This window comes from Xyrauchen texanus, chromosome 15, assembly GCF_025860055.1.
Source record: "Xyrauchen texanus isolate HMW12.3.18 chromosome 15, RBS_HiC_50CHRs, whole genome shotgun sequence".
Classification (NCBI taxonomy): domain Eukaryota; kingdom Metazoa; phylum Chordata; class Actinopteri; order Cypriniformes; family Catostomidae; genus Xyrauchen; species Xyrauchen texanus.
In genome coordinates, this window is record NC_068290.1 from 34,192,046 (window position 1) to 34,213,535 (window position 21,490).

A 21,490-nucleotide genomic window follows, 5' to 3' on the forward strand; every position below is an offset into this window, starting at 1 on the left:
TGAAATTTTTTTGAGGTTTTGGCTGATTTATTTAGATTTTCCCATGACGTCAAGAAAAGAGGCACTGAGTTTGAAGGTAGGCCTTAAAATACATCCACAGGTACACCTCTAATTCAGTACACCTCCTATCAGAAGTTAATTGGCAATAGGCCTGACATTATTTTCTGGAATTTTACAAGCTGCTTAAAGGCACAGTGAACTTAGTCAATGTAAACTTCTGTCCCACTGGAATTGTGATAGTCAATTAAAAGTGAAACAATCTGTCTGTAAACTATTGTTGTAAAAATTGCTCATGTAATGTACAAAGTAGATGTCTTAAATTACTTGCCAAAACTACAGTTTGCCAAAATGAAATCTTTGGAGTGGTTAAAAAAACGAGTTTTAATGACTTCAACCTAAGTCTATGTAAACTTCTGACTTCAACTGCATGTTGTAAAACCGTATATGATCTTATACATTTGAGTCTCACAAACAAAGCGAGCTTGCCTCCAAAGTCAAAATTTTCTCCCCAATTTGGAATGCCCAATACCCACCACTTAGTAGGTCCTCGTGGTGGCGCGGTTACTCACCTCAAACCAGGTTAAGGAGGACAAGTCTCAGTTGCCTCCGCTTCTGAGACTGTCAATCTTTGCATCATATCATGTGGCTCATTGTGCATGACACCGCTGAGACTCTGCACGTGGAGGCTCATACTATTTACTACGATCCACACACAAGTTACCACTAGAGGTCGACCGATTAATCGGGCGATTTTTTGCATTTTTTACATAATCGGCATCGGCCAATATCCACGCATATCAAGCCGATTATTAGGCAGGCGCATCTGTGGGCAGCCTAGTGTTGTTGTGGAACACGTGTTCGACGCACGCTGCCCCTAGAGTCATTTTCCAGCAGCGTGAGCAGACCTCATCCAGTGCCTAAGGAAGGAGCTAAGTTCCTTGGAGAAAACAGTAAGGGTTAAATTTGTATAACTTCTTTAGATTTAATTAAAAACTTTTGATACGTTACTGCCAACTTCAAGAAAAAACGTGACAAACGCGATAGTTGACATGACGTTCGGCTACTTTGGATATTGATAGCGTAGTTGAAGTTGCATTATCACAGCAGAAGGGTTGCTATCATGTCACAATAAGCAAGCAAGAATTTTGCAATTACAGACAGTGAATCTGAGACTTTTATTTGTTCTGTTTGTGTGTCTTATATTTGAGAGGGTTGTCATTCAATGCAGATAAATAAGTAATAAAAATATACCAACGCAGTATTGAAGGACTGCCTTTGGTAAGCTCGGACGTTACCGGTTCTGCTGTCGGTACTGGAGAAATTAAGAAAATACATTCTTTATTGCTATAAAGAGAAAGTTATTTATATCGCCAGCCATTTCTATGTATAATAATATGAAACCATTTGTCTGTGATGCAATTTAGCTATCCGCAGTGAGAGAGAGAGAGAGAGAACTCGCTCACGCGGTGCCACAGCGAGCACAACACGAGCCCAGCATAATGAGTGACAGAACTAAACATTCAAACATAGCCTGGTTTAGATATGTGATTATTAGTCTGATTTTATTTTAGATTTCGCCTTCCAAAGATTATAAAAAGAATATTTATACATAAGCCGCATTCTGTCTAGCACAACTTCCTTCCCTTCACAGCGGTGCACTGACATATAATATATATATAACAAAAAGAACCGTTAAGAATACCGTTGAAGTACCGGATCGATAAGCAGTATCGGTAAGATAGTAATACCATAAAAACCTTAGCGATACCCATCCCTAGTTATGCCTGTGCTTCTCTTGGATGCTCTGAATATTGGATTATGTGTCTGGATTGCCTCTTAATTAAAGCTGCATTTGGATCTCAACCTTCGTGTCTCGGAGCAGTTCGTAACACCTGCTTTGTTTATTTAATATATTTGTTATACATTATTTATACAATATGTTTTTACATTATACATTTTTAATTTAAGTGTACAAGTGCAGATTGGTCAAGTGTTCAATAAATGTATTTGTTGAGAAATGTTGTCTATCTTAAGTAATTATGTGTGTTTCATTTTATCTTACAAACCTTTCAAATAAAAGGTTCAAATAAGAGGTTAAAAACAAGCACATATCGGCCAAATATCGGCCAAAATAAATCGGCAGCATTAATCGGCCATCGGCCGACCCGGATTTCAAAAGATCGGCATCGGCCTGAAAAAAACAATATCGGTCGACCTCTAGTTACCACGCATCCCATTGAGAGCGAGAACCCCTAATCGCGATCACGAGGAGGTTACCCCAATTTGACTCTACCCTCCCTAGCAACCGGGCCAATTTGGTTGCTTAGGAGACCTGGCTGGAGTCACTCAGCATACCCTGGATTTGAACTTGGGACTCCAGGGGTGGTATCCAAAGTCTATTTTTAAAAATGGGGATGTAGTTTTATTCATTATAGCCAGACAGTGCAGTCGGATTTTGTGAGGTCTTGTAAGATGCACCCTATCATTTTCTTTGTACACTGCCAGCCATTGGCCTTGTGGTAAAATGTTGATGGACAGAACGTTTAGCCAATGAGAAGACTTTGTATTCTGTAACGAGCTATCCTGTGATGCATTTTGTGACGCACCTGTCTTTCAACACAGAAGTTGCTTCTGCGTCCCGCAGTGTTGCTGTAGTATTATTATATTATAAGTACTGATTGTTGTCTGTATGGCCGTCCATCAGTGTAATGTTTGTGTAAAATATTGTTTTTGGAGAAAAACTTGTGTGCACTTAGATATTTACCCACAATTTTGAAATAATAAAACACATTTTTAACATTATGAAATTGTGTGATATTTTAAAATAATAAAAAAAATAAAACAGATTGGTTTAGTAGATGTAGTATATGTAAAAGTATCTATAATAGCTTCCTCTAGCCCTCAGATCATTTTGTTACCAAGTGACTCTTTGGAAACTCAAAGTGGCCGTTTTAGGTTTTGTCCCTAGTGAGATAAAAAAGCTTGCAGGAACCTAATTTTTTTGTTAGATTATCCACAGTTTTTAAGCATAATTCTGTAGACTTGTGGTTTGAGTACATTGTATTTCTGGGTTGCTCTGGCACATTTAATATTATTTTTTTTAATGATAAAAAAATTCTTCCATTACTATATAATTCATCTTCTCTAACTTTTTGTTTTTTAAACTTATAACAATTCTGAAGACTTGCCCCAAGTGTCTTCTTTCATATGATTCCACAAATGTGCCCATACTCTAAAGGGTTAAGGAACAACAATCATTGAAGTTCGGATATGTCATTTTCATGGATTGTGCTAAAAAAAAGGAATATGTATCAACAGGATTTAAAGTAATCTCAAATTCCTAGTTTTGCAACATCAGATAAATCATGATATTTCATGGGAAAATGCTGTGTAAGATGAAGTGGTTTAAACCTGTTTTACCAAGTGTATTAATTGGTGCATTTAAAGTTTATTAATTGATACCAAGTGTAGTAATTGGTGCAAATAATAAATTTCTTTGGTAGTATTTTCACAAGTGATACATTTGAAAAAACTCATCAACCATATCATCAAAAAGGGACAGCACTGAAAAGTATTGTGCAGTAAATAGCGTTACAGAATTCAATAGTGCATTACAGTACTGACAGAATGGCAGTGTCATTTTCACTAACAAACTATTTGATTACACACTGGACATATATTACTGGCATTTTGGATTTTGTTGATTGGGCAGTGTAATGTAAGTATATTGCCTTTTGTGACAACTTTATAGTAACAGAAGTTCCCCTTCTGTCACTCACTCGACGTTGTGTTAATTTAGTGACACTAGGGGTCGCTCTTGAGAGCCCCAAACACCTCCCATTCTTTGAGAAAAGGCCAATGGCAATTGGCGAGTGAAATTTGCATGCCACTCCCCCGGACATACGGGTATAAAAAGAGCTGGAATGCCCACTCCATTCAGATTTTTTCTTCGGAGACAAGCAGTTGTACTATCAGCGAGCTGAATACTACTGCTGTTCCATTCACCTCTTAAGAATCATATTCTGTTAGATATACGGCACATTTCCAGTGGCTTTCTCTCCTTCTGCACGACAAGTGCAGATTTCGCTCCTGGGTGCTTCAACAGAACTAAAAGGGTGTATTATCCAGCTAAAGAGTAAATTTTCTCTATTAGATAACACACATTGACGTTGAATGTCTTTTTAAAGACGCATCTTTATAAAGATGACTTTCTGTCTTTTTGATTCTTGGATGTGGTCGTTATCTCTCCGCTTCCGGCAGCCACGGGCGCTGCCTCACGTGTCTGGGCAGCGATCACACTGAGGCAGCATTTGTGAATGGTTCATGTTCTCATTGTGAGAATATGACCATGGCAACGTTGCGGTTGCAGCTTTCCTTCATCCAGGGGAAAGGCCCAAGAGGCCCTCCTCTTCAGTCGCTAACCCTCCCTATGCCAGTTTCACAGAGCAAGGTAAGTGCTTTGAGCTCCCCCTCAGCACAGCCGCCTCAGTTTGAAGCAACGTTCCTCGACACGATGTTGTCTGCTCCCCGTGAGGCTCCAACCCACGAGAACTCAAGTCCCGAGATGGGCATGGTGCTGATGTGGCACACATTGCGTATCTATCAGCCTGCTCTGACACCACTGATTCAACCCTTGGACAGACCTTGTGTTTCTATGGGCAGGAGTTCCCATACAGCAAGTGTCCAGATGAGTATTGGTCACCACAGACGCCTCCAAATTGGGCTGGGGCGCCAACAGACACGTAGCCGCCGGTTCCTGGTCAGGACCACGACTGTGTTTGCACATCAACTGCCTAGATTTGCTGGCTGTACTACTCGCCCTGTAGAGGCTTTTGCCGTTTATCCAGGGCAAGCATGTGTTGGCCGTGTACGCTCTTGTCGCATGTCGCAACACACCCGCCACCGCCTCTGGAGTCAGCAGCGGCTGAAGTCGTTGCGGGCCAATCATACTCACACTCAATGCCACAGCGGACACACTGTCGCAGCAGGCAACGCTCAGTGGAGAGTGGATGCTCCACCCCCAGGTGGTCCAGTTGATTTGGAGTCAATTCGGCAATCGGCACACAGCTGGCCCTGGGGGCTGCACAAATACGCATTCCCCTCAGTGAGCCTTCTTGCACTGACCCTGTGCAAAGTCAGGGAGGATGAGGAACAAGTCACCCTTGTGGCCCCATACTGCCCCACCCAGACTTGGTTCTCGGACCTCAAACTCCTTGTGACAGCACCTCCCTGGCAGATTACTCTGAGGAAGTGCCTTCTTTCTCAGGGATGGGGCACAATCTGGAACCCACGCCCAGACCTCTGGAACCTCAACTTCTGGCCCTTGGACGGGATTGTGGAAGACCTAAGTGGCCTACCACCAGCAGTTGTAGACACGATCACTTAGGCCAGAGCTCCCTCTACGTGGCAGCTTTTTTGCCCTGAAGTGGCGCCTGTTCACGAACTGGTGTTCTTCCCAAAGTGAAAAACCCCAGAGATGCGCAGTCGGGTCAGTGCTTTCCTGAATTCAGGAGAGGTTGGAGGGGTGGCTGTCCCCCTCCACCTTGAAGGTATACATAGCTGCACACCACGACGCAGTTGACTGTAAGTCCCTAAGGAAACACGACCTGATCATCAGGCTGAATCCTCCCAGGCCATGCCTCTTCCCCTCATGGGATCTCTCCGTGGTCCTCCTGGGCATTTTGAGAGCCCCATTTGAGCCGCTAGAATCAGTCAAGCTGAAATCCCTCTCCTTAAAGACAGCCCTCCTGATTGTGCTCACCTCCATCAAGAGGGTGGGGGAACTGCAAGCGTTCTCTGTCAGCAACTCTTGCCTGTAGTTCGGTTTTGCAGATTCTCATGTGATCCTGAGACCCCGATCGGGCTATGTGCCCAAGGTTCCCATGACCCCCTTCAGGGATCAGGTGGTGAACCTGCAAGCACTGAACCGGGAGGAGGCAGACCCAACCCTGTCATTGCTGTGTCCGGTGCGTGCTTTGCGCACCTATTTGGATCACACACAGAGCTATAGATGCACTGCGCAGCTCTTTGTCTGCTTTGGTGGACAGCAGAAAGGGAACACCGTCTCTAAACAGAGGCTTGCCCACTGGATCGTGGAAGCCATTGCATTGGCGTACCAGACCCAGGCCATGTCCGCCCACTTGCGGTTCGAGCACACTCTACAAGGAGTGTGGCATCCTCGTATGCACTGGCCAATGGCAACTCTCTAGCAGATATCTGCAGAGCAGCAGTCTGGGCAACACCCAATACCTTTGCTAGAATTTACAATCTCCGGGTTAAGACGATTTCATCCCGTGTTCTTTCAGGTACAAACAAGTAGAGTTCGGTAACATGGAAGAGCTGGCCGGGTGTATTGCTTGCGTGTAGTGCCTTTCCCCTCCCCTGAGGTGAAAACGTAAGGCTTTTACCCCCAGTCGAGTTCACGAAGTTGTGGACCTTGGATGTCCTTCCTCCCTAGCCCTATAGTTCAGCGGAGGAGTTTGCAGCCAGCCCCACTACAGGGTCTAATGTGCCCTGTATTGGGATAGGTGCTCCACAGGTGCCGATAACTCCGGTAACCCCTGTGATGTATATTCCATGGTACGGTCTCCCTGTCGGCGGACCTGCATCTCCCTTGGGCAGAGCTCTCTCTGCCCCCAGTCGCTGTGTTTGTAGAGTTCCCCTCCCTTTCATGGCGGGACATACATGTTTGCCACATGTTGACCTTCCATTTTCAGCAGGTTGTGGTCTCTGCGTGGTCTTTTCCCCCTGAAAGAATAGGAAAGGAAAAGAACACCTTCCCCGATGCGTATGATAGCATCAGCCGAATCTAATACTCTGTGGAGAGAAAAACATAGAGAGAAAAGGGAGCGGCTGGCGCTGTCTGCTCCCATGCTAGTTACGTTGTTTTCCCCCCTCAGGGATGTGGGGAACTACATGACGACTTTTGGGGCATTGGGGGAGGTTACGTGCAGACTGATGCTCCTGCTATTGCGCACGCAGCAGCTTGCTTGCACCTGCATCAGTAGTTCACATAACAGTTCAGCTGTTGTGCCGTTTTTCTATAGGGACCCCTAGTGTCACTACAGCAACACAACGTCGAGTGAGTGACAGAAGGGGAATGTCATGGTTACTGTCGTAACCTCCATTCCCCTCTTGCCACAACACTGTACTAGCCGCTGAAATGGCCGGACCTCCTCAGCACAAAACCTGAATGGAGTGGGCATTCCAGCTCCTTTAATACCCATATGTCCAGGGAAGTTGCATGCAAATTCCACTCGCCAATTCTCATTGGACTTTTCTCAAAGAATGGGAGGTGTTCGGGGTTCTCAAGAGTGACCCCTATTGTCACTACATAGACACAACGTCTTGTTCCCTCCATCAGGGAATGAAGGTTACGACAGTAACCATGATGATTTTCATCAGCACCTTTGGGCAATTTGTTAATGACACGTATCAAAATGTTTATCTTGCATTTATTGGCATTGAATGAACTAGTAAATTAATACATTTTAATTTGAGGTGTATATGTTGATGTTTTGGTGATTAAAATAAATGTCCTCATTAGGTGCCTGGGTAGCTCAGCGAGTACTGACACTGACTACCACCCCTGGAGTCGTGAGTTTGAATACAGGGTGTGCTGAGTGACGTCAGCCAGGTTTCCTAAGCAACCAAATTGGCCCGGTTGCTAGGGAGGGTAGAGTCACATGAGGTAACCTCCTTGTGGTCACGATTAAGTGGTACTCGCTCTCAATGGGGCGCATGTTAAGTTGTGCGTGGATTGCGGAGGGTAGCATGAGCCTCTGCATGCAGAGTCTCCGCGGTGTCATGTACAATGAGTCACATGATAAAATGTGAGTATTGACAGTCTCAGAAGCGGGGGCAACTGAGACTTGTCCTCCACCACCCAGATTGAGGTGAGTAACTGCACCACCGCGAGGGCCTACTAAGTAGTGGAAATTGGGCATACCAAATTGGGAGAAAAGGGGATAAAGAAAACAATAAAGAAAATCAATAAATATTCTCATTGCCAGTATTGGGTAAGTTACTTAAAATAACTATAACATTGTAATCAGATTACTTTACAGATTAGTTCATCAAAAGTAAACACATTACTAACTACTTCACTTTCAAGTTTAAGCTAACACTTAGGGATAAAAGGTTGTTGTTTTTTTGCTCATCGATTTTAAAATAGTTTCTCCTTGTTCATTGTCGCACACTCAGCATACACTCAGCACCACACGTTTATCACTTACAATGACTTATCAGGGGCATACACCCTTCAGTTGTCACAGAAAGGCAGAGCGATATACAGTTGAATATAATTAATGTTTTAATTTCTACATAAAATATACTATTTTAAACCAAGATATGTTCTTAAAATTAACTAGAAATTTAGGTTAAAAAAAGTAATTAGATTACAGTAGCAATTACTTTGTTATCAGATTATACCAAACTTTGCACACTACATGTCACAAAATATATTTTTCCTATGTAAAAGGAAACATTTACTCCCCCAATGGCTGCAGAAACCAGAGACCAAAAAGTGTGACCAGTTTAAAATGTTGTAATAAATGTTTTGGAAATGTATTGGTTACTTGTGAAAATAGACATTTTTGTGAAACCTGTTGTCATTTATTTTGTCCCCAGTGTAACCACAAGTAATGTGCATGTTCTGACTGAGGGGATTATCAGTTTTGTTGGAAAGGTCAAAGTAAAGTCAAAATATACTGAATTTCCTGAATTCTTAAGAAAAAACTAATCACAGAGGATTTTAAACATGAAGGATGGTGCACATGTCTGGCAATCAGGCCACGTGGGAATGCTTGCAGGCACTAATTGAAAAAAATGCAGGTGTTTGACTCATGGGAATCAAATTTCTTGTTTTTCCAGTTTAACTAATATTTTTAACAGTTTACTATAATTAACAGTTACTGTCAGCAATTTGTTGATCCCATAAGTCTTTACTCCTATATTATGTTGACATAAATGTGAATGTAAACATTCATTCTTTTTATGTTATTTAATTGTTTCAGATATTGAATTTGTATAATTTGCCATATTTGTCAAAAAGAACAATAATGACAACTACTAATTTATCTTCATCAGTATAGAAAGGGCTTGCTTCTTTCAACTTGTAACTTGTTTATTTAGGGCTTATGTAGCAAAGCAGTTGTTATTGTAACATTATGTGAAATTTCATTTGGTAACAAAATATAACATTATAAATGTAAAAATCTAGTACATACCTTTTAACCTAAAATGTAATATAAACCTAACCCTAAAGCTTCTAAACAAGACACCTGACAAGTTGAGCAATCTTGAGTATCCACATTTAGGATGGAACAGTTAAACCTGTTTTTAAATCTTTACAAAGACTTAACTGCTTTCAACACATGGAAACATGTTACTTTTTCATGTTAAAACTTGAGAACCTATGGGCATACAAACTAGAAAGCAGCTAAACAGTTATCAGATATACTGATGTAGTATGTGACATTGGAATGTAGCTGTCTGGTTGGTATCTGTTTTTGTTTCCATTTGTGCATAACCATGTGATGAGTATTTATGTGCTTAACATGCTTCTATTTTAACAACACTTCCCTGCCCCTCTCTTTTATATCCTCAGACATCACACTATGTGAGGAAGCCATTTTTCACTTTCTTGCATCTCCTCCTTTGGCCTCCGTCCCTGTGGAGCATCTGTCTGAGAGTCTTCCAGGACGCAAGGTGGACTGGAAGAGTGTTGAGAAGGTGAAGAAGAGCTGCAGCCCTCAGCAGCAGATGCTACACCTGCTCCGCCTTTGGAGAGAACAAAATAAAGACCAAGACAAATTTTTCAGCATCATTCAAGGTCAGCGAGTCACTGCGGCCCATACAGCGGGGCCGATTACTTAGAGAAAAAAAGACAAAAAAACAAAACATATGTAGCAACACAAAAGTATTATTCTCATTTTAAAAATACACTACATGGCCAACAGTATACTGGAGTGAAAAAAAGGCCATATTGGTGGGGCAGATTTATGCTTTGAGTGCTATTTTCTTATTTACTGTTAAGTTATTCAAAAGAAAAAATAATTATTTCACATTGACATAAGTATTCAGACCCTTTGCTATGACACTAGAAATAGCTCATATGCATCCAATTTCTCTTGATCATCTTTGAGATGTTTCTACACTTTGACTGGAGTCCACCGGTGGAAAATTCAATGGATTGGACATGATTTGTAAAGTCACACACCTGTCTTTATAAGGTCTCACTGCTGAAAATGCATATCAGAGCAAAAACCAAGCCATGAGGTCAAATGAACTGCCTGCAGAGCTCAGAGACAGGATTGTGTCGAGGCACAGATCTGGGGAAGGCTACAAAAACAATTTCAGCTGCATTGAAGTTTCCCAAGAGAGCACAGTGGCCTCCATAATTCTTAAATGGAAGAAGATTGGAACAATCAGGACTCTTCCTGGAGATTGCCGCATGACCAAACTGAGCAATCGGGTTGAAAAGGGCCTTGGCACATGAAAATGTGTGTATACACATTTTTAAGTGCAGCCTGCACGGATCAATCACGAGAATCAAAGTATCACTTACCCGAATGTTACATTTTTGACAAAATGTTGCCTATGAGAACACATTTTTTAACTCTTGATGTGATGGTCATGACAACAGCAAAGTTTATGATGGCTGCTCATGTAAGCTCCAGTGCACCAAAAAATCAACCGCTGCAAATGATGAGTACAACGATTCCACCGAAGCGTTAAGATTTACATTACTTTACCAGCAATATTTTGCAGTTTTTAAAACATAAATCTCAGCGAGGGATAAAAGAAGAGTTGTTGTGCTCTATCCATCACTGATAAGCATGGCTCATACTCTCTAGAACTACTATACCCATCATGCTTACACATAGTACAACTTTATTGTCTATGCATCTCTGGTAGGCAAACCTCCCACTCTCTAGAACTACAATGCCCATCATCCATTACGTATCCTCCTCGAAGTTTGCACACTTATTTCTCGCAATACACGGAAAGGTGAGGTGTACAAAAGCAACATGTTACTTTATTTAAAAAGTACCTCTGATATTAAGGTCTTTACTTGTTACTCAAAAAGTAATCTGATTACGTAACACACGTTACTTATAATATGTTACCCACAACACTGCTTGGCACTACAGTACGTTTAACAGCAAGCAGTGCAACTAATTTCTCCCCAATTGGTGTCAGTTGGGGCTTGTTGCATTTCAATATTTGGACAAAGTGAGGGGCACATTGGAGTTCAGAGCAGGCAGCCTGCTGATTCTCTGCCCCACATGCTCGTAGCTACCAAACAAAATGTAATGGGGTTTTAGCAGTAGAATAATAACATTAAAAATAACAACAATTTACCAGGCCTCCTTTTAAATACATGTGTCAGAATTGTGGACACATTTACTGGTTAACAAATGACATTAATGTTTTCAAGTAGATTAATATGAATATCTTATGAAGACATGGATTTAACCACTGGAGTCATATGGATTACTTAAAATGCTTTCAACTTTATTGCAAAAGTTAGGGGTAGGACCATTTTCTGTTTCAGCATTACAATGCTGAGCACAAAGCGGGGTCCATAAAGAATGGTTTACAGAGAGAAACCCACTGAACAACTTTGGGATCAATTGAAATGCCAGTTGCAAGCCAGGGCCCATAGCCAAACATCAGTGCCTGACCTCACTGATGTTCTCGTGTCTGAATGGGAGCAAATCCCAGCAGCCATGTTCCAACATACAAAGATAGTTAAAAATACTGCCATACAATGAGAAAATGCAGTAACTACAGCAACACTAAAACTAGGAAAAATGGCTTCAATGTGTTTTGATTGTCCAGCAATTATAAATCCAGTGGATTATAAAATAGTCTCATTGTGTTTTCTTTGAATCTGAGTAAAGGTGAGTCAAGATCCATCTGTCATAGGACAGATCATAGTCCAAGAGAACCAATTTCAACTTTGACAAAATATGTAGTTACCAGTGATGGAAAAGGCACATTTTTTTTTGGTTTGTTTGTTTGTTTTACTTACTTAAAGTACTGCTACTGAAGAAATAATTTGCTTGAGTACAAATAGAAGTATTGAGAAATATTATGACTCAAATAAGAGTAAATAAGTAGTTTCCAAAAATCTACTCAAGTTATTATATTACAAGTTACTTTGTGAAAGTTATATTTTATATAGCATATACGCTTCCATTTTTAGAACACAAAGACATTTTTGTTCTTGAAAGAAATGGATGCTTCCTTTCACTAAGGATGCTTTTAATTGATTAAAATTTCTGCCAAAATCATTAATTGCAAACTATCATTATTGTTTGAAATAATTGTTTTAAGTGGTAATTATTCATTTTTTTCTTTACCTGTGATGGCAAACTTATACGGTGTCACCTATTCCTTACAAAAACTTTCTTAAGTGCTCATTTGGTACTCAAGAAAATGTTCTTATTAGAACAATTGAAAATGGTTGCGCTACCATGTGAAAATCACAGTACAGTTGGTTCTTTCCCCATTTGCTGAGGTATTGAGTTCTTACAAGTTGCTTTACACTTGCAAGTCAAATTTTGGTTTTAAAAATAGGCAAAAGAAACACATTTCTCCTGAAATTCTATTTACTCAAAGTCTTTTGTTTTAGAGAGATGAAGGCTATTACATGCATTACTGTTTTGAAAAAAGAATATCTAACCAGGATAGAGAGGGAAATGGACAGCCTTGATCTCAGTCTCTAGTTTGAGAAACAGACTCATCACAGGTCCTGAACTAGCAAATTCTAAATGCCAAAGACCTGCATCGCTGCAAGAGGATTCTTGGAGAAACAGAAAATGTTAATAATACAACATTTATTTAAAAAAGAAATTGTAATTTGTAACATTCTAAATGTCTCTAAATTGTCTCTAAACTACACAATGTGCATTGTGACTGAAACACATTCCTATTTCAGGTTTATTCTCATTCACGTATGTTCAAGTATATTGGCTATTAAGTTAACATACTGTACAAATCTAATATAATGCAATATCATAGAGGAAATGTATCCTCTATGATATTGCAGCAATTATCCAGATATGGAATGAGATTATTAAGCAAACATGCCAACTGGATAAAATTAGTCAAAAATTAACATTTCACATGAGAGATATGATTGATTCAAATACTAAAACTGGCTGTTCTGTATATGTATTATTGTATTACAGTTGTAATAATAAAGTCTTAATCAACATTATGGTTAATTAACATATAATAATATTATTATTAAGTAAATTGTAGCATTTGGTTTCATTATGTTTTGTGATTTTTCATACCTTCTTTATATAACATCCCTTGTGCAATTTTGGCCTCTATCAGGTGAGACAGGGCAGGTAAGTATAGCACAACACCATGAGCGAGAGTGCAAACGGTTACGAAATTTAACACTGGAGTACAATACCGAACTGTAATGTGCTGTGAAATAATGTGCAGTGAAATGTCAAAAGAAGATCACAATGTATGTATTTGTAACTATATCAGATATTATTAATAAAACACCGGAACTTTTTGCATCCACATTTTTAATTTCGGGGATATTTTTGTCAATTTCGGCAGCATTTTTTCCCCCGAGTCCCCATTCATTTCTGACACTAGTGGCATTGCATCTAAGGTATTTAAAAGATTCATATAGTAGCAAGTAAACAAGATATCCCCACATATATGTCAAACTACATTGTGTTAATGCATACGGGTATAAAGGGAGGGAATCATGCATCTGTTCATTCAGGTTTTGCACTGAGGAGCCGAGAATAAGGTTCGGCCATTGCACCATCTCGTTCCCTCCATCAGGAAACGGAGGTTACAACAGTAACCTAGATGTTTCCCGTCTGCCGCTCACTACGACGTTGTATCGAGTGAAGTGACACTAGGGGTCCCTATTCAGTCATGCCATGCGTTGAACCGTGTACGTGCGCTTGCAGGTCCCCAACCCTCTTGAAGGAAGCGAGCTTTGAGCTCGACTGATTCTAGCGGCTCGAAGGGGGGACTCTGAAGGCCTGAAAGGCCCACTTAGAGATCCCATGAGGTGAACAGGCATGGCCTGGGAGGGTTCAGCCTCCGGGCGCCTCTAAGGAACCTGATAATCAGATTGTGCTTCTCAAGCGAAATCTTACCGCCCACTGCGTAGTGGTGAGCCGATATGGCAGCCACATAAACATTTAAGGTGGAGGGGGACAGCCTCCCCTCCAGCCTCTCCTGCAGAAATGAGAGCACTGACCCGACTGCGCATCTCTGTGGGTCTTCAGATTGGGAAGAACACCAATTCACGAACAAGCACCACTTCAGGGCGTAAAGCTGCCTGGTGGAAGGAGCTCTGGCTTGGTTGATCGTGTCTACGACAGCAGGTGGTAGGCCACTTAGCTCTTCCGCATCCCATCCAGGGGCCAGGCGTGGAGGTTCCAGAGGTCTGTGCGTGGATGCCAGAGGGTGCCCCGTCCCTGAGAAAGAATGTCCTCCCTCAGGGGAATTCGCCAGGGAGGGACTGTTGCGAGGAGCATGAGATCCGAGAACTAAGTCTGTGTTGGCCAATAGGGGGCCACCAGAGTGACTTGTTCCTCGTCCTCCCTGACCTAGCACAGCACCCGTGCAAGTAGGCTCACTGGGGGAAATGCATACTTGCGCAGCCCCTGGGGCCAGCTGTGCGCCAGCGCGTCTGTCCCAAAGGGAGCCTCCGCTACGGAGTACCAGAGCGAGCAGTGGGAGGTCTCTTGGGAAGCAAACAGGTCTACTTGTGCTTTGCCGAACCGCTTTCAGATCAGCTGGACCGCCTGTGGGTGGAGCCTCCACTCTCCGGATTGCGTGCCTGTCGCGACAGCGCATCCACTGCCGTGTTGAGGTTGCCCAGGATATGAGTGGCGTGCAACGACCTTAGTCACTGCTGGCTCCCAGTATACGGATGCCCACTTCCCTTGCGGGGCAAGGGCTGCATCTGTGACCTTCGTGAATACGCGAGGGGACAGGGACATGCCGAAGGGGAGTACCTTGTTCTTTTACGCCTGTCAGTCGAACGCCAACCATAGGAAGGGTCGTGTCGAGGCAAGATAGAGACATGGAAGTACGCATCCTTCAGTTCTACCACTGCGAACCAATCTTGATGCCGGATGCAAGTTTTTGCTTGAGCATTTTGAACGGGAGTTTGTGCAAGGCCTGGTTGAAAACTTGCAAGTACAAGATCAGTTGTAAGCCGCCGCCTTTCTTGGGTACAATGAAGTAAGGGCTGTAGAAACCCTTCTTCATCTCGGCTGGAGGGACAGGCTCTATCGCGTCTTTGATTAAGAGAGTCGCGATCTCCGCATGTAGGGTGTTGGTGTCTTCGTCGTGGGTTTGGAGGCAATGGGTCTGCATCCGGGGTGCCGGGACTGCCGAAGTGTGGCACCTGGTTGCTGTGAGAATGGCATTTGCGGGCCAGATGACCCAGGGAAAGAAGAAATCGCTCTTTTATTGAGAATGTGGGTAAATAAGGTTAAACAAAGATTGTCCTCCCGGTCCTAATTGTTCCTAAAAGAGGAACTAATCGTCAGGAACAGTAGGTAAAAAGCAAAGTGTAGTGAAGGAAGCACAACCAATCAGTGATCATAAAAGGCTATTTTTGTCTTATGTATGTTTGTCTTTTGCCTTGAATACAGGCCTAAAAAGTAAAGGGATTTGGAACCTATAAAATTATAAAAACCATTAAAAGACAAAAGTGACATCAATGTTTTGTATGCCCAAATAGCCCATCAGTTATATGCATGGTTACACTATTAAAGGTTCTACATTAGAATTTCACTAATTATATAATGCCATATATATATATTCTATATGTTGATTTGAATTAGATTTTCTACACAATTGTTTCAGAACTAATTAATGTACAGTACATATCTTTAAACCCCCTTATCAACACTAATAGTGTTTTGAGTTCAGATCCTATGTACATGTATGGTAAGGCTATTAAGGCTTCCATATCAGAATGTCAGCATCAAGATGACATAAAAATGTATGGTCTTTAAAAGTTTAAATTGGGTCTTTTGAAAATGTTTAGGATGCTTGAGACCACAAAATAAATAAATAACTTAAGATGTTTACAATAACTATTTGCTCTTTCAATCTCTCAATGCCATTAATTTTATAATAAGTTAAATACGCCTAACATTTTAAAGGTGTACAAATTTTTTCCTCATTAAAGGAAACTCCTAAAGACATGAATTGTAATTTTGCAACATACGTATGTACGGTAGGAAATCATGAGCACTCACATTAAACTGAAGACTCCAGTCATATCAGTAACCTTATAAAAGCTGTTTTATTCTACATGGAGAGGGTCCGCACATGGGGGCTGACATGTTAGAATCACATGACCAGCCGAATTCTACTCGCTTAATTTCAATAACTGCACTATTATTTAAGACATTCACTCATTGATTAAAGTGATCATGGCTGACTGTGAATAGTGAATTTCTACAATTGCATCTGAAACTGAAAACTATTTTAAATTATGCTGCATCCAAGCCGCTAGGTGTCAGTGTCCAAGATGACACAAAGACAAAAGTTACTGAGTGAAACTATAAGTTGGAGAAAACTACCAAAATGTGACAGTAAATTAGAATAAGGATGTCTTGATGCAGAGGTGCAATTTAGATTAAGAACCTGAATTGCATATATGCAGTGGTTTGTTTCGATGCCTTTGTATTTGGAAATCAAATTTAGCTTTTAGTGAATTATCCATAGCGGTGTATGAAAAATAATAAATTGAATGATAGTTTTATAGTTTTGAAAGAGGCTTTAAAAGAAATTGATTGAGAGCTAAGAATATAAAGAAGAAAGGCTTACTAAATTATTGAGTAGTTTTTAAAGGGGTGGTTTAATTTTCAAAAATATTTTTTTTAAATGACAATTAAAGTTTTTTAATGCCAAAACAGTCATATTTTAGTATTTTTTCACCCACTTTCTGAGGTTTAGAATTAAACAGGCCTTTTTTCTGCTGCACCTTTAGTACTACAATGTTTTAACTTTAATTTTAGAATATCAGTTTTTTTATTTATCTTCTTTGTAGTACTAACATACTCCTCCCTCTTTCTCCTAGGTGTGAACCATTGTGAGCTGAAAGTATCGCGCTGTGCCAGCATGAAGAACCTCACCCTGGGAGACCTGTTGGTCTTGATGGAGAGTTTACCTGGTGAGAAGGTGAGCGAGGAGGACATTCAAGCCTTGGTCCGCTCCTGCCCCTCAGAACGATACATCCTGCAGCTCCTCCACTTGTGGAAAATTCAGAATGGAAGTCACGACCTGTCCAAAGCATTAGCCCACAGCATCCGCAAACTACGCTTGAAAGGTGCCCGTCGACCCTTCCTCAAAACTCTGAAGAAGATCAGTCGAATCATTAGTGTGCCGTCTATACACCGAATGTATGAGAAGATGATTGTCAACATGCTCCAGGACAGCATGTGCTTCAAAACCAAACTGTACAATGATTAATTAAACATTATATGGCCAAAAGTATGTGGACACCCAAACACCACAGCCATTTGTGCAGCCATATGTGTTGAACATTCCATTTAGAATCGTTGCCATTAATAGAGAGTTTGTGTTCTCTAACAGCTTACACCCTTCTGTGTACACTAGATGTTGAAACATAAATGCAGGGCTTTAATCCCATTCAGATATGAGAGCAGTAGGGGTCAAATCTTTCAGCGGTCAGTGTGACCTGCACATTGGACCTGTCACAGCCACAGGCAGATACCAGACACAACTTAAAACTGGTGCCGCTGTATTCATGCTTCAAATTAATGTGAGCAGTGCATCACTTCAAAAGCTAATAGATCCCATAAATAATCAATGATGTCTATATTGGAAGAGTCTGTTCCTGACAAAAAATGTATTGTATTACCATGAAAAGCCACCCCTCCAAAGTTGTGGCAAAATTGCTCAAGGACAACAAAGTTAAGGTATTGGAGTGGCCACCAAAAAGCCCTGACCTTAATCTGATAGAGAATTTGTGGGAAGAACTGAAAAAGCATGTGCGAGCAAAGAGGCCTACAAACCTGACTCAGTTACACCAGTTCTGTCTGGAGGAATGGGACAAAATTCCAGCAACTTATTGTGAGAATCTTGTGGAAGGCTAGCCAAAACTTTTAACCCAAGTTAACCAATTTAAAGGCAATGCTACCAAATACTAGCAAATTGTATGTAAAATCCTGAACCACTGGGAATGTAATGAAAGTAATGAAAGCTGAAATTCTCTATTCTATTATTCTGATATTTCACATTCTTAAAATACAGTAGTACTCCTAACTGATCTAAGACAGGGAATGATTTCTACAATGTCAGGAATTTTCAAAAACTGAGTTTATATGTATTTTGCTAAGGTGTATGTCAACTTCTGACTTCAGCTGTACATACTGTAGTTAAGACAACATGAATTATACAGTGATTGCATAGGATTTTAAAAGTTATTTCAGCCAATAGAATAGCTTTGTGATCTGAGGCAGGTGTTACTTGGTGTGGGTTTATTGTGTAGTTGATATTTATTGTCGTCTTGCGGGACACAAACACATACACTTGCAAAGCTGAAAGCACACAAATCTCTAGAATGTCCTTATATGCTGTAGCTAGCATTAAGATTGGTCTTCATTGAAATTAAAGGGCCTAACAAACTGGTTAATCATATGGGGGAGTCCACATACTTTTGGCTATGTATGACTAAAAGAAGAGTTATTTAAATTAAAATAAGTTGTAAATAGTATTGTTTTTGGACTGATAATGAGCTAAAAAGGGGGGGTATTTGGGGTTACTGCTTTTGTTGTGAAGTTGCTTCTTTTTTTTTGGCTTGTTTAATGTTTTCTAATAATTGTTTTACAGACTACAATACTAAGAGTTAGATTCTGAAATGGAGATTTAAGCCAAGTCCTGAACATTCAGAGGACAATGAGCCTGTTTACATGCACAGCAATGTACTAATAACTCCTAGAAAACTGCTTGTTTAAAAAAATCAGACTATGCAAGAAAACTGTGTTTATGTGATATTTGAAATATTCAAGTTATTCTCTGATATTACAAAGGCGTTTACATGCAACAGGAAATCTACTGTAGGTAATGGGCAAAAATCTACCCATGTCGATCGGTTTATTCTCAAGCCTTTTTTAACCTTACACCCCTATAGCGATAAAAGAAAGCTGTTTATTGCGCTTACGTGACTACACACGTTGTCGGTGTAAGTAAACATGCTCAATGAACTTTTTAGTCCAGGCTTTTGCTTGACCTGCTATGTCTCTTAAACTAAACTTTATTTAAGCTGTAAATAAAGGATGTTGGATGTTTTTATGTTTTATTTTTACTGTAATTATATTTTGTCAGGTTTTGTTTTTTTATCAAAATTTTAAAAAGAAAAAAATATTATTTATCAATTTGTCAGGAAACTGGACTCTAGAACTGCAGTACATCATTTGTTTTTAATTTAAGGAAATGTGTCAATGAGACTATATTGACGTTTTCTACAACATATTCTCATAATGAAAGTGATGGGGGAAAACTAAAGTTTTAAACTCTTATAGATTGTATCATAAAGAAAGGCATCATTTAAAAATGATATATACTATACTGGATGGCAATCTTAACGCTCATGTTCTGTTGAGATTGACTTTAATGTTTTTGTGTTTGGGGTCCCAGAGACTGCATGTAAAATTAATAATAGCTGCAAATTTATACATGTTTTATCTTCAAATTCTACAATATACACCAGTATTTATTCATGTTTTATATCTGAGGTTTCTAAGAACCTAAACAGATGTAATGTAACATGTAGTATGGAGGACGGACAAAGCATATTTTCAATATGAAATGCTGTTAAAAGTCATGAGGTATCCATCAGAAGAATATTTTTAAACTATTAAAATGGCCTCAAACAGAACATGAGGGTTACTAGAAGCATCACATTGTAACAGAAAGTGTGTTAGGATGTTATGAAATATTTTCTGACTTTCATATATTGATGTACTGTATTTCAGAGGCTTTTTTAAATGTTGTAAACATATCAGGCTTGCTAAATCTTTAACACTAATGCTGAATCCTAAAGTCAAGCAAGTTGTTATTGTTTTCTCCTAAATGTACTTATTGTATGATGATCTTGTTTCCATCTCTAATACTCATATGATATTTGAACATATCTTTGTACTGATTTTTTAAATTGAGTTTTGTGTTACTCACTCTTCCTAACTTAATCACTCTTCCCATTTCTGACTAGGTATTCACTCGCTTTGGTTCATTGAGAATATGTGTCAATTACATGACACTTGTTTTTTTTGTATGGATCTATTAATTTATTCAAAAATACATTAAAATGAAATCCCAACACACAATAACTTGGATACACTTTTTATATGAAAAGTACATTTTTGATATCTAAATAAAATTAATTTTGATATATTTTGGAGGGCATAAAGTAAAAAAATGTCAGGGTGGTACAACCATCCGGAGATCATAATTAAGAAAAAAAGCCTCAACAGAATGAGAATCTTGCATAGAAAACATCATTCATTTGTTCAATATAATCGTATCATTACTACAGAAAAGAGAGTAGTGAAGACGTTTTAACAGTGTTAATATATGATTACTATTTGAAACATTTTGTCTAGCAAAACAAAGTCAGGTGGTGCAAACAACATGCTAAAAGTCATTAAAATAGGAAAAATTATATCACAGAAAAGGGCACTTCATGTCAAGGTCAGTAATTAACAGATCATTTTAGATGACCTTTTTCTTAAATGGCAGAGTAAGCCATGTTGTAAAATGTCAAAGGGCACAACAACTCCACTCAAAACTAACTATGCCTATAACTATTACAGTAACCATAGTTTCATCGTGATATTTTGTAGTAAAATCATAGTACACACAAAATTAAACATGGTTACTAGATTAAAACGATACTATTGTTAATTGCATTAAAACCATTACTTCCGCCAAAAATATGTTTAAAACTATATTACTATAGTAAAAACGTGGTTCAATTTACCTGGATCAAACCTTTATCTCAACTCCCCTACAGTCACCATGACCAAATCACTGCTTGGAAATGAACATTTATATTCACGTTTAATTATTATTATAACAGCAGTAAAGGAAACATTAAGAGTGAAAACAGGAAACAGGATTGGAAAAAAAGGGACAAAATGTGGAATCGTCCACACAAAAAAGCACATCTATACCATCTTGACACAGTCATGTCTAGAAGGTAGCCCTACGTTCTGCTATGTTGCTTTCACCACTTGCCTTCTCTGCTTGCTTTTCAGCTTTTTAATGATGGTGAGCATGAAATCCTAAGTCTCTTATAGTATAAAGTCGCACTGAGTTCATGAATGCGAGGAAGCCTTTCTGTGTGTTGCACGGAAATCTTTTTTGAAGTATTATCTGTACAACTATTAATGTTAATCCTGTTCAGTTGCAGTAATGTTAGAATGCTAAAGTTGTATGTCTTAGTTGTGTG

The 21,490-nt window shown here is 39.8% G+C and overlaps 1 protein-coding gene across 1 annotated transcript in view; it reads left to right on the forward strand.

The window, feature by feature from the left end:
* The window catches only part of LOC127655449 (tumor necrosis factor receptor superfamily member 11B-like), a 36,681-nt gene extending 16,327 nt beyond the window's left edge, over window positions 1-20,354 (forward strand). The window contains exons 4-5 of the mRNA XM_052143277.1: window positions 9,608-9,832; window positions 17,096-20,354. Of these exons, the coding sequence (XP_051999237.1) occupies window positions 9,608-9,832; window positions 17,096-17,487 (617 nt within the window). The 3' untranslated portion in view covers window positions 17,488-20,354. The remainder of the gene's footprint in view (window positions 1-9,607; window positions 9,833-17,095) is intronic.
* Window positions 20,355-21,490: the final 1,136 nt, after the last annotated feature.